This window comes from Triticum dicoccoides, chromosome 6B (assembly GCF_002162155.2).
Source record: "Triticum dicoccoides isolate Atlit2015 ecotype Zavitan chromosome 6B, WEW_v2.0, whole genome shotgun sequence".
NCBI classification, from domain to species: Eukaryota; Viridiplantae; Streptophyta; class Magnoliopsida; order Poales; family Poaceae; genus Triticum; species Triticum dicoccoides.
The window spans coordinates 561,113,022-561,127,441 of record NC_041391.1 but is presented as its reverse complement, the minus strand read 5'-3'; the positions used below and the strand labels follow the sequence as shown (position 1 = coordinate 561,127,441).

Here is a 14,420-nt window from a genome sequence, read left to right as displayed (position 1 = left end):
CCGGGCGTCTCCGAAGGGGGGGGGGGTAGAAACCCCGCCGCCGCCGACGCCGACCGGGCTTTGCCCGGCGGCGCGAGCCGGCGGCGACGAGGGGAGGGAGAGGGGAGGGAGGACGCCCCGGCGGTGGCGCTAGGAGGATCCCCCGGTCGCTCGCGGGAGCGACGCGAGAGGGGCAGGGGGAGGTTGCTCGCAGATTTGAACTAACCAATTTTAGAATGTCCAAACAATGGCCACCCTATTCAGAAGATTAGCCTAGACACTTTTGAAGACGCAGGGGTGGACCCACATTAGGTCAAGTTGGGGCCTTGGCACTCACTCGGTTCCTATTTTTTTCATCTTTGAAGCCCAATATATTACTAGTTGGGCCCTAGTTAGCCGAATAATACGCTCCCGTTCACTTGCCCCCCAGTTACTTTTTGGGCCGAGCACGCTCCTAAACATATGCATGTGTTATCTCATTGTGTTGCCAATACGTTTGGTAATTTGCCGTTTGTTTTGGTACAAAACTAAGAACCCAAATCTTGATTGTGGCAATGACCCCCTATTGGTCGCAATGGCTATGCTGAAATCACATTGTCTTTGCTAAGGGAAAAACTCCTCTTCGTTGTAGATCTACACTCTGTCTTTATGTTTGGCATATGCTTCAATGGTCAAAAGAAAAGAGTTTGTTTGTCGCAAAAAGGGAAAGAGTTGGTGGAGGTAACAAGTGCACAGTTGGAGGGTTGATCAGGGATCCTCCTCTCTCCCATGTGGACAACATGAATGGTAGTCTAGTTCTTTTTTTCTTTCCATATCTACAATTGACTGAATAACTAAAATGAACACCAACAACATAGACCTCTAATAAACACCAGAAGTTATATCAAGGTTCTTTGAAGCCACATCTCTACCTTCGTCTTCTGCATCTTAATAATCTTCCATGTCTGATGATAATAAAACAACAGAAGATGAAACCAACGAAAACCGAGATAATCTTACATATTTTGAAGATTCACATGACTAGTCACCACTGTACAAGATGAAAACCTAATGTGGATGAATGCAATGGAACATGGGATGACCCCCTCGCAAGCTCCAGGTCGTCAAAATTGCTGCTCCATAGCCAAACCAATGATGAAGGACCAAGAACACCGTGGTCTAGACTGTGAGAACCACTTGTTCCATGGAGTAGACTGGGATTGCTACTCTAGGCTAGAAATAGAACTGTGAGACATTTTATTCAGTATGACAATGCTTGTACTATTGCCGTGAATGACATATAAAACTCACAAAAAGAGGTACCTAATTACACACCAGACATGATCCATGGACCGTGGTCCTCCCACCTCACCGCGCGAAAATGGCTATCTCCTATGAGTAGGGTTGGCGGAGAGTAAAACTTACACTATTTGCCATGGGTAGGGTTTATCTTGTGACTCTCATCCCTCTAAACATAGATACCATATAATGTTTCTTTTTACCTTTGGTTTAGATATGTTTGGCATCTCATGGTCTTTTTGCTTTGCATGACTTCCAAATCACAATAATAGAACAAACATGCGAACTGGATGTCATGGCATGTTGAATAATGCATGAATTGGTAACACACGAATGTGTCAGAAAAGTTGTTTTTATTTTTTAAAGGACTAGGGGCATGTCATGGTTGTCAATAAAATATTCCCACGAGGTTGAGTTTAATGGACATTTTCCTATGGATTCCATACAAAGTAGGTGGTATGAAAAAATGGTAAAGAGAATCTTACAATGGAATTAATTTCTCTCAACGGGTGGAAGGGTACAAAGTAGGTTTTCACACGACTTAATTGCAACGACCTAGTAGAAATGGATCTCACTAGGCTAATAATCCCGAACAGAGGGAGTATCAAATTATGGTTGTATATTTTTTGCAGGTCAAGTTATGATTGTATTTGGTTGATGTAATAATAACACTCAATGCATATTTATTTTACCGAGAAACCGTGCATACACGTAGAATTACATCACTGACTTGGTTTTGGCATTTTTGCCACTCCATTTCGACCGTATTCTATGCTTACGATTTACCAAATATGTCCCTTTTTTTACATCACCAAATATGTCCTTTTGATTCAGTGCATGTAGTCGTCGCCGGTGGTCTATGAATCTGGATGTATTTTTTTGTTATTTTTGTGTTCGTTGTACTGCCATGATTGAAGATGAATAGATCCGAAGTTTTTCTTGCAAAAAAAAAAAGAAAGAGTTTTTTTTTAGCATCAGTACAGACACGCACGCTCATATACACGCACATACATTCATCCCTATGAGCACCTCCGAGAGACTGAGCCGGCATATCATCTTGAGATTTACGAAGTCACCGTAGGCGCCTCGTCGTCGACGGGAACGTCTCCTCCCACTAAAAGCGCATGGCCGGAAATTCTGAAATAAATCCAGAAATAATACGAGCACCAGTATGTGAACCCTGGTGGATTGGGATACCACTGCCCACCTATAACCAACTCAACCACAGGTTGATTCGCAAAAAAGAAAAAACGGCCGAAGAGTGACGGTCTAGCAGCCCGCTGCAACCGCGACCGTTGATCCGCTACCAGTCCATCACCCTCGTTACTTGTGACCTCGTCCAATCGCCCGTCAGATCAACACCAACGGTGGCCGAAATGCCCCCGTCGCCCCCAGTGCTTCCTCCGAGGCGCCATCGCCGCTCCCATCCATCTAACTGACGAACGCACTGAACTGACGAGCACGCAAACATTCAATACAAATTGGAAAATAGTCTACTGTTCGGGAGGGAGAAGAGAAGAGAAGGAAGAAGCCGCTCCGCTGACGAGCAGTTCCTCACACTTCCGGGAGAAGAGAACCCATCTCCGCTCGGCTTGGGCGGCGTCTCCTGACTCCTGAGGTACAGTACCTCCTGTCGCGCCCTCCGTTTCTCCGTCGTTTTGGCGATCCTTCTGTGAATTTTCCCGAGGCGGGGAACTGCGATCGGCTCGATTAGGGGTGAATCTGGAGTTCTGGACGGTGGGCGGGTTAAGATCGCGGCTCCTAGGGTTTGGGGCGGGGCGGCGTGGGGAATCATTCAGTGGTATGCGAATCCCCGATTTGTGGCGGGAAATCGCGTTCTTGCTCGTTTCAGTCCGCTGCTAATCATGCGACTGTTGAGTGTTGACTGACTGTTCGATCCGTTTCCCCCTTTAGTGTGCTAGCGAATTCCACCCCGTGTTGACTTCCTTCTGTTCACATCATGTTTGCTTATGATTGTCCGTAAGTGTTCAGATGTTCAGAGCCTGCTAATATGCCGTGGTGCTAATAGAAACTACGCGGAGAGCCACTAGATTTGTAGTAACTGCTGTTGTGCTTAATTTGCAGCTGCTATTACTTGTGGACTGGTGTAGGAAGTGCTAGCTGTGCTTGCGTCTCCGCTCGACTTGCAAGTCGTTTCGGCTGGAGCGCCGTTGCTGATGGTGGTGGTGTTTGGTCTGTTTACAGGTTTGTGACGCTTCTCTCCTAGGCGAGGATCGATGTGCAGTTATGGCGGTGGCGACGTCGATGACTGGTATGATGATTCTGATACGGATGACCACGCCGAAGACACGGGCGATGACAGGCACCATCAGCAAGGAGCAAGGAACTCCGATTTGGACCTGGATGATGAAGATCGGACCTTTTTGGTATGTCCATCAGTTGTTTTGTATTGTCGTGTCATCGCCGTTGGAACTAAGTCTACGCAAGATTGGTTTAAATGCACTTCTTATTGGGTTAGCAGAAGTTCGAACATTACTATTCCAATGATGACTAGAACTGCAAGTGTGGACACTTGAATGCTGCTGTTGGGATTCGATTATGTAGCTCTGTTTGTCGTGTACTAACTACTATATAGGCATGAATCAGTTATATGACCATATGAATGGCTTGATTGGGGCACTGATTGTTCATTCTCTTGTTTTGAGAGGGGTGAATGAAACGGCAAAAAAATCATGCTTGGGAGCGTGATACATTTGTTTCTGGTTTAGAGGGTTGTCTCAATCTATGAAGCTTGTCCCCTTACCATTTGCACAATGTCATTTGTTCTCTACTGTTCATGGCCCTGTCTTTTTGTTATCTACTCCCTCCGTCCCATAATATAAGAACGTTTTTGACACTAGTCAAAAACGTTCTTATATTATGGGACGGAGGGAGTACATGATATCTGTTGCAAGTCTCTTCTCTGCTTGTCATGCTATGTAAAATGTTTCTATTGTTCCGTCTGTTCTGTCTTCCATTTCTAAACCACTCTGGGTTTGTTGTAATTCTGGACATAGGATAAGGAAGCAGTTATTTGTCTTGCTCAGCTGTTAAGTTTATGAACCAATCTTGAACTTGAACAACAAGAGTTTAAATATGATTTTTTTTGCTAATCTACCATTGTGTTAATTACATAAACCAAGCTGTGATGCTCTAAATAGTTATTCCTCCTTCTCTGTTTAGAGTCAGTTTCCAGATACTTGGGGGGCAGCGCCCACTAGAAAAGAAAAAGACATCCAAGGAATACAATGGGAGAGGCTGGCTATCACACGTGAATGGTACAGACAGATCAGATTGCAGGAGTACAAAAACTATGAGAACATTCCTAATTCTGGAGAAGAAGCAGCCGAGGTGTGTCTTGTAGAAAGTTCAACAGCTTATGCAAAGTTTTCTGTCTAGATGTTTCTAACAGCTGATACATGTCTTGGAACAGGAATGCAAACAGACTGAGAAAGATGGAATGTATTACGAATTCAGAAAAAATACTAGATCTGTAAAGTCAACTATACTACATTTCCAGGTGGGTTTATTCTGTCTCTGAAATGCTTGCTTAAAAATTGCATAGATGATGAAATGCATCCATACGTGAAAGAAGAGATGGAGTTAGTCTTGAACATCAGGACCGAGGCTGGTTCTTGTATCTTTTGGATTAATTATAGTTTACATGGCAGTTTGGAGAAACTTTTACCGTATGAATTTAATTAGTTCAGGGATCTCTGCAAGTCCTGATTATGTGTCTCTGTCTGCAATCTCTTGTGAATACGTGCTGTTTCAGCTAACCATTTGCATTTGGTATCAGATTCTTCATTGATAACCCCTCCTATTTTTAAACCGATTTGATCTGCGCTGTCAAGAGCATCAAACAATTGACTTGAATTGTGCCTGCAGCTGAGAAATTTAGTATGGGCGACATCCAAGCATGATGTCTACCTGATGTCACATTACTCAGTCCTTCACTGGTCTGCATTGAGTGGTGTGGATACTGAACTTACGAACGTCCAAGGTCATGTGGCACCAAAGGAGGTACTATACACCTGATTGCAATTTATTATCTGTCTCCATTTTTCACATCCTCTACAGGCTACATCTTATCTTGTTATTCTTCTATTGATTGTTATGGATCTCTTATTACAGAAGCACCCAGGAAGTCTATTAGAGGGGTTTTCTCAGACCAAGGTTAGTACCATGGCAGTCAAGGACAATTTGCTGGTAGCTGGCGGATTTCAAGGGGAGCTAATCTGCAAGGTATGTTACCCAAGGTGACTCAAACCTTTTGAATCAAATCCATATGGTGCTATCTTTTGGCATGGTGATTTACAATTTGGCTCAAATCCTTTGGAATCAAAATGCAATGTTGTCGTGCATGTACTCAAATTGCTTAATATGTTTATGAACTCTTAGTGTTGATCTAATGTTGATGTGGAATGCAGCACCTTGATCGAGAAGGGATAAGCTTTTGTTGTCGAACATCACATGATGATAATGCTCTTACTAATGCAATTGAGATATTCAATACTTCTAGGTAATGTCATGTCCCCTTTATTAATGATGCAACCTCATTGGGTGTATGTTCATGCCAGTTCTGTTTTCTCCCGTAGTGGCGCTGTTCATTTCATGGCATCGAGTAATGACAACGGTGTAAGAGACTATGACATGGAGAGATTCCAGTTGTGCAATCACTTTCAGTTTGATTGTCCAGTGAATGCAAGTCCCTTTGGTTATTTCTTTTAGTTCTTTTATTTGTTTTGGAAAGCTGGAACAATTGGTTACATAGTGTTGTGATCTTGTCGCATTGCTTCTGTCAATATGCTTGTTTACAATCATCTTGATATGTCCTATGTCATGTGGGGCTTACTTTTGTACCCTGTTGTTGACCAATTTAATAAAATTAAACAAGAATGTGTGATGTCAAGAGCAAAACAGGAGTATCAAACTTGAAGTTGGCAGTGTTAAAAGAAAAGGAATAAAAATCTTTTACCAGAGCTGACAGAACTTTGCAGTTACGTACTTCTGTTTTCTGGATCTAGGGGATGATGAGAACTGAGAATTATGGTGCCTCATCTGCAGCAATTGGCATCCTTCAGAGCATCTCCAGCCGCGCCCCCAACAGGCCCTCCCCAGGCATTTTTTCCGCGCCGGCGCCGAAAAAACGGCCCAGTCGCCCCCCAGAAGCCTGTTTTTCGCCGACTCGGGCCGATATTGGTGCCTGCGGACCCTGGCAGAACCCGCGCCCTGGGGGGCGCCAGGGGGCGCCGGCTCAAGCGAAAAGGGCGCGTGGGTCCGCCCTGTCGGCGAGTCGAGCACCTATTCCCGCCGTTTCTTCCCCGCTTTTCCCCCCTTCCCTCCCATTTTCTCCTTTCCTCCCGCCATTCTCCCTCCCGCTCGCCTCCCAGCCGACCGCCAATGCACCGAAGAAGTACGCGCCCCCCGCGCCGCGGCGACCGCGACCGCCCCTGTCGCTCATCCGAAGCCGAGGGTGCCGCCGTCCAAGCCGCCGGGCATGTCAAACGCCGAATGGAGGGTGGAAGTACAGCGACGGGAGGCCGTTACCGCCGACCGGCGGAATAGGGCCCTCGCGAAGAAGGCCTGAGACAACGCGGCGTGCGCGGCTGCGGCTGCAGCTGCGGGTGCCGCTGCCGCTGACCAGGCCGAGGCCGAGGCGACCCGCGCGGGGATGATGAATCCACCCGGCAACCACACGCAGTACGCGCCCTGGGGCCAACAAGGCGTCGGGTCTCCGACGCCGCAGCCATGGGGGTCGCTGGGCTACGCCGACGGGGACGCGCACGGTGGGTTCAACCCAAACGTCACTTTCCCCCATGGCCACCCCGCCCAGCGCATGCCCTCGCCCGCCTTCACCGGCGTGCAGTACCCTCCATACAACTACTCGCCGCCCGCGTACGCGTCCTCTCTGACGCCCCCTCTCCACTGGTGCGCGCTGCCCTTCTCTCACCTCGGCGACGCCGACGAGACTGAGGCCGACATGGACGACATCATCGCGGAAGGGTCGGCCGCGGCCGCCGCGTCTCTCGGGTTCACCGCGGACGAGACGGTGGATCTCAGCGGTGGCATGGACGGTGAGCTCGGCTACGTCTACGGCGACGAGGAGCAGGAGGAGCAGGACGAGGAGGACGAGGAGGAGGAGGAGCCGGCGAGGGGGCGCAAGAAGAAGAAGGTGGCGGCCAGGCCAGAGCCACGCGTCAAGTGGGCGTCCAAAGAGGAGGAATGCCTCGCCGAAGCATGAAAAGTCGTCTGCCTCGACCCGACCACCGGCGCGAACCAGAGCATCGAGACGTACTGGGCGCGCATCAAGGTCGAGTTCGACGAGGCAAGCTCGTCGACCCCTACTTCAAAGGCGTCTGCATGCAGCGCGGGTCGAAGGCGATGGCGAACCATTGGGGGCGTATGCAGGGGGCGTGCAACAAATGGCATGGGGTCGTCGAGGAGGTCGCCGGTCGCCCGGAGAGCGGCGCCAGCATTGAGGATCAGGTATGCCATGCCGGTTTCCCGCCTCTTTTCGCCGTGCACCCGCCAACTGTTTGTTTGTCCCTGCGCAGTTGCTGCGTATGTTCGGCCTGTACAGGCAGGGCAACAACGACACCGAGTTCAAGTACCTTCATGTCTACAAGCGCATTGACAAGTGTGACAAGTGGGCGGAAGTCCGACGCACTCTTGAGAAGGCTAGGGAGACCTACAAGCCTGACGCGTCGACTCCGGGTGCGTCAGATGGGCGGCCGGACGACAACAAAGGTGCCAAGAAGGGGAAACACGCCGACGCGGCCACAACTCGCGTGCAGGAGTCCATCGAGCACTGCCTCGCCGACGCACAGGCCCGGGCCGCCCTTCGTGAAGAGAAGACCGAGGCGCGGTGGTCGGCGTTGATGTCGACCAGCGCCGTCAAGCTCGACCTACTCCGGACCAATGTCGCCGCGAAGAAGAGGAACACCGACCTGGCTTTCCTGCTGGGCGGGGCGGACATGCTCCAGAGCACCGACGAGGCGGTCAAGGCGTGGTACATGGCGGAGCGTGGCCTCATCCTGAACCAGCTTCCCTCGACGACGCCGCGTACGCCCACGACACCCACGCCACGCACGCCGCCGCCGCCGCCAAGCCCGACCGCTGATGCCGCCGAGACTGCCCGCAGCACAGAAGCCACGCCGCCAAGCATAGAGGCCCCGTCAAGCCCGCGCACGCCGACTCAGCCGACGCCGGAGGCCGACCTCGACGCCTGATGCGTGCTTCCTTGTTTTTCTGCTTTTTGTACGCCGAACTATTCGTCCGGCTGCCGATCTACTGGCCGCTTGATTGCCGGATTGTGGCGTTTATTTTGGGCGCGGGAACAATATGTTTGAATTTGCCGTGGCTGGGGGGCGGCGTCTGGGGGCGTGACTGGGAGTTAGGCCGACCCCAGGGGCCGAACTAGCGCCGACTCGCCCCCAGGCCGCAGTTTTTCGGCGCCCTGGGGGGCCGAACGGCTGGAGATGCTCTCAGGGCTAGTCTTGCACATGCCCCTCATTTTGGGTCGTGCCTTTGCGACATAGTATTCATAGTAAACGGAGACCAACACCAGTATCGGAATCACTGGAATGCTCTAAGTGCACTTGTTGTTTTACTCTGGCCTTACTATTATTTTGTTAATGCAGCATACATCGCTGAGTCCCGACAGAAAGCTTGTTCTCGTCGTGGGGGACCATCCTGACACTAGTAGAAAAAGGGTCAAATGTGAGACACATTAGTCCCGGTTTGTAACAGAACCGGCACTAATGTGTCCATTAGTGCCGGTTCCAACGGTTAGGCGGGAGGAGCTCTTTAGTACTGGTTCGTGGCGAACCTTTAGCACCGGTTCGTGCCATGAACCGGTACTAAAGAAAGTGGTGGCAGGATGTTGTCAGATTGGGGCCCTTCCAGCACCTTTAGTACCGGTTCGTGGCACGAACCGGTACTAAAGGTCGTCCTATATAAACCCTTCGTCCACCCGCACTCTGTTCTTCCCCCTTTCCCCTCTCCATCTCCTCTGTTCTTCCCTTCTTCCTCTCGAGTTCATCACAAAATTTGCCCCAAATTTGTCGAGATTTGCAGGCCCCCATCCATTCAAATGATCACCAAGGTTAGCAACTTTGTCCTTTCATCTCTCATTGCTAGATTAGCTCTTGCATTGGTTTATATAGTGATTAATTGTGGGTTTTAGTAATTTTGGAGGAATTATATGTGGTAGTATTTGATTTATATGCAATTTGAGGTCAAAATAACACTTAGTTTGCATATGTAGGTGTGTTTTACTTAGTGCCTTCTAAATCTCCGTCGTAACCACCGTCGATCGCCCGCACCGTCCCGTCGCCGGCACCACCTTGTGGTGAGCCTCTTGTTCATGAAATTTTATATAAAAAATTGATGTTTATGTGATTTGGATATATAGTTACTCGTATAATTATCTTACCCGTACGTTGTTTGTTATACATAGTGCCATGGTTTTGATATCCGTCCCCGTCGGCCCTCGTCCTTGTTATGATTCGAATGTGGTATATTCTCTTTTAAAATTATTTGTTGCATTTCGTGTTTATGACAAATTATGCCCATTAAGTTGACATAGATATTTTTATCTAGGAGGGTATGTGAACCGGAAATTCCAACCGACCCTATTGTCGAGAGGTTAAATTTAGTTGAAAGAGAAAACGAGTACTTGAAAGAAAAATTGAAAAGAATTGAGGGGGAGAAGATGGAATTGGAGTTGCATGTTGCTGATGTCGTCGTTGATCACAAGATCAAGATGGAGAAAATGCGCTTGAAGATTAGAAAGATTAGAAAATATGCCATCGATAGTGAGGCTTGGTATCATTATGCTGTTGGATCAATTGTTACCTTAGTTGCGATCTTGATCGCATTTGTTGTTGCATTTAAATGCTTTAGCTAGAGAGTTATTTGTTTGTTGCATTTAAGTGTTGTATGAACTTTATGTATGAACTTGTATTAATTTGGTCTATTCGGTGTTGTGTAATGAAGATGAGCCGGCAATGGATGTACGATGACCGATGCTCTCCCCAGTTCGTTGAGGGCGTGCATACTTTTCTGCTTGCGGCTGAGGCAAACAAGTGGGCGGATGGTTTTATGCCTTGTCCATGTGCTGGCTGTAAGAATGGTCGCAATTACTCTATGTCAAGAACCATTCACGTCCACCTGTTTGAGTCCGGTTTCATGCCCCACTATAATGTTTGGACCAAGCACGAAGAAAGAGGGGTTATGATGGAAGACAATGAAGAAGAAGAGGACGACGACAACTATCCTGGCCATGGGTTCCCTGAATATGATGATACAACAATGGGGGTAGAAGCTGAGCCGGTAATGCGGGAAGAAGCTGAGCCGGCAATGCGGGAAGAAGCTGAAGAAGAGGCATCAGATGAGCCCGTTGATGATCTAGGTCGGGCCATTGCCGATGCAAAGAGAAACTGCGCAAGTGATTTGGAGAAGAAGAAGTTGCAGCGCATGTTAGAGGATCACAAAAAATTGTTGTACCCGAATTGCGTAGGTGACAAGAAAAAGCTGGGCACCACACTGGAATTGCTGCAATGGAAGGCAGAGAATGGTGTATCTGACAAGGGATTTGGAAAGTTGCTGGTAATGATAAAGGATATGCTTCCAAAGGACAACGAATTGCCCGAGAGTACGTACGAAGCAAAGAAGGCTGTCTGCCCTCTAGGGTTAGAGGTGCAGAAGATACATGCATGCCCTAATGATTGCATCCTCTACCGCGGTGAGTACGAGGATTTGAACGCTTGCCCGGTATGTGGTGCATTGCGCTATAAGATCAGTCGCGATGACCCTGGTGATGTCGAGGGCGAGCGCCCCAGGAAGAAGATTCCTGCCAAGGTGATGTGGTATTCTCCTATAATACCACGGTTGAAACGATTGTTCCAAAACAAAGAGCATGCCAAGGCGATGCGATGGCACAGAGAAGACCATAAGAAAGACGGAAAGTTGAGAGTACCCACTGACGGGTCGCAGTGGAGAAAAATCGAAAGAAAGTACGGGAAGGAGTTTGCAGATGACGCAAGGAGCATATGGTTTGGTCTAAGTGCAGATGGCATTAATCCTTTTGGGGAGCAGAGCAGCAACCATAGCATCTGGCCTGTGACTCTATGTTTGTATAACCTTCCTCCTTGGTTGTGCATGAAGCGGAAGTTCATTATGATGCCAGTGCTCATCCAAGGCCCTAATCAACCCGGCAACGACATTGATGTGTACCTAAGGCCATTAGTTAAAGAACTCTTACAACTGTGGAATGGAACAGGTGTACGTGCGTGGGATGAGCACATGGGGGAAGAATTTGACCTAAAGGCGTTGCTGTTCGTGACCATCAATGATTGGCCTGCTCTCAGTAACCTTTCAGGACAGACAAACAAGGGATACCGCGGATGCACGCACTGTTTGGATGATACTCACAATATATATTTGAATAGTTGTAAGAAGAATGTGTACCTGGGACATCGTCGATTTCTTCCGAGCAGGCATCCTGTAAGAAAGAAAGGCAAGCATTTCAAAGGTGAGGTGGATCACCGGACGAAGCCTCGCCACCGTACTGGTGCCGATGTACATGATATGGTCAAGGATTTGAAGGTGATATTTGGAAAGGGTCCTGGCGGACAACCTGTTCCGAAGGACGCTGACAGACGCGCACCCATGTGGAAGAAGAAATCTATATTTTGGGATCTGCCATATTGGAAAGACCTAGAGGACCGCTCCGCAATCGACGTGATGCACGTGACGAAGAATCTTTGCGTGACCCTGCTTGGCTTCTTGGGCGTGTATGGGAAGACAAAAGATACACCTGAGGCATGGGAGGACCAGCAACGTATGCACGGAGAAGACGGCATACATCAGGGTCATGCAAGCTACGCTCTTACCAAAGAAGAGAAGGAAATCTTCTTTGAATGCTTGCTCAGTATTAAGGTACCGTCTGGCTTCTCGTCGAATATAAAGGGAATAATAAACATGGCAGAGAAAAAGTTTCAGAACCTAAAGTCTCATGACTGCCACGTGATTATGACGCAACTGCTTCCGGTTGCATTGAGGGGGCTTCTACCGGAAAACGTTCGATTAGCCATTGTGAAGCTATGTGCATTTCTCAATGCAATCTCTCAGAAGGTAATCGATCTAGAAATCATACCAAGGTTACAGAATGATTTGGTGCAATGTCTTGTCAGTTTTGAGTTGGTGTTCCCACCATCCTTATTCAACATCATGACGCACGTCCTAGTTCACCTATGCGAAGAGATTAACGTTTTGGGTTCTGTATTCCTACATAATATGTTCCCCTTTGAGAGGTTCATGGGAGTCTTCAAGAAATATGTTCATAACCGTGCTAGGCCAGAAGGAAGCATCTCCAAGGGCCATCAAAATGAGGAGGTCATTGAGTTTTGTATTGACTTTATTCCTGACCTTAAGCCGATTGGTGTTTCTGAATCGCGGCATAAGGGCAGACTGGATGGAAAAGGCACGCTAGAAGGGAACAAATAATATGTATGGACGGACATTCTCTCACTGAAGCACATTACACAGTTCTACAGAATTCCACCTTGGTGGCTCCATATATGGATGAACACAAGAATTTGCTACGCTCCAAACACCCGGAGCGGTCTGATGACTGGATTACACGTGAACAAACCAGGAGTTTCGCCAGCTGGTTGCAGACACGTACCATGCATGACACCTCTATTGAAGATGACCTGTACTTCCTGTCCCAGTTACCATCTTCGAATATAATGACTTTCAAAGGGTACGAGATAAATTGTAATACATTTTACACGATCGCCCAAGATAAGAAGAGCACCAACCAAAACAGTGGTGTCCGCTTTGATGCAGAAACCAAGACGGGAAAGGAAACATATTATGGTTATATACAGGACATATGAGAACTTGACTATCGACGTGGTTTAAAGGTCCCTTTGTTTCGGTGCAAATGGGTCAATATGACACGAGGCGGGGTAACGGAAGACCCGCAGTACGGAATGACAACAGTGGATCTCAACAATCTTGCATATGCAGACGAACCATTCGTCCTAGCCAATGATGTGGCACAGGTTTTCTATGTGAAGGACATGTCTACCAAGCCAAGAAAAAGAAAAGATAAGGAAGCGAATGCATCGTACGATGAGCCAAAGCGGCACATAGTTCTTTCTGGGAAGAGAAACATCGTGGGAGTGGATGACAAGATAGACAAGTCAGAAAATTATGAAAAGTTTGATGAAATTGCTTCATTCACAGTGAATATTGTCCCGAGCATCCCGTTAAATGATGAAGATTTTCCATGGTTACGACGCAAAGGGACACACGCGAAGAAAAAGTTTCACATCCAAAGATCTGGGATGTGATCGGCTTCACTATCATCACTTTCTTCTGTGTTTCACGCCCAGAGGGGAATCTCTGTAATAGTTAGGGTAGTTATGTGTTTTGGCATTTGAAACGCGAAGAAATTTTATGTGCAAACAAATTCTTTCATGCCTTTACTGATTTTTAAAGTTAAGTTGTTCACAAACTAGTGATTCACACTAATTTCAAATAATTCAAAATTTAAACTATTCAAATTTGAAAACTACGGGCACTAACAGAAAGTTTGTAATTTTTTGTACCTAAAGCAAAAATATTCACAAAGAAACTTTAAATACACAAAAAACAACACAAAAATAAATAAAGCAAAAAAATAATAATAAAAAGCCCGCCTACTAGGCCAGAGCGGCCTGCATACGACTAGAAACCCAACCTGTTGTTGGGCCAGGATGCAGGCCCGCAAAGGCCAAGTGGGCCCACAAGGCAGCAAAGAACACGTAGGCCCAGTAGGCCTGCTTTGGAGAGGAGCTCGAGAGAGCGACCGCACGGGGGTTTATAAACCAGTGCGGTCGCTCCTCGGCTAGCGAGGTGGGACTAAACTTGCCGCACCGCACCAGCGCCAGCGCACCCCCTTTAGTACCGGGTCGTGGCACAAACCGGTACTAAAGGGGGGGCCTTTAGTACCGGTTTGTGCCACCACCCGGTACTAAAGGGGGTCGCTTCCCGCCGCTTGGGCTGGCCAAAATCGGCCTTTAGTACCGGTTGGTGGCACAAACCGGTACTAAAGGCCCCTCCTATATAAACAACACTTACGAAAATTTCAGTTTCTCATCTGGCTTCTT

At 47.9% G+C, this 14,420-nt stretch overlaps 1 protein-coding gene across 1 annotated transcript in view; it reads left to right on the top strand.

Moving 5' to 3' along the window:
• Positions 1-2,625: 2,625 nt before the first annotated feature.
• The window catches only part of LOC119326379 (uncharacterized WD repeat-containing protein C2A9.03-like), a 29,121-nt gene continuing 17,326 nt past the window's right edge, over positions 2,626-14,420 (top strand). Inside the window, exons 1-9 of the mRNA XM_037600035.1 lie at positions 2,626-2,875; positions 3,463-3,644; positions 4,441-4,608; positions 4,691-4,777; positions 5,146-5,280; positions 5,392-5,502; positions 5,688-5,779; positions 5,856-5,961; positions 8,901-8,972. Coding sequence (XP_037455932.1) covers positions 3,495-3,644; positions 4,441-4,608; positions 4,691-4,777; positions 5,146-5,280; positions 5,392-5,502; positions 5,688-5,779; positions 5,856-5,961; positions 8,901-8,972 — 921 coding nt within the window. The 5' untranslated portion in view covers positions 2,626-2,875; positions 3,463-3,494. The remainder of the gene's footprint in view (positions 2,876-3,462; positions 3,645-4,440; positions 4,609-4,690; positions 4,778-5,145; positions 5,281-5,391; positions 5,503-5,687; positions 5,780-5,855; positions 5,962-8,900; positions 8,973-14,420) is intronic.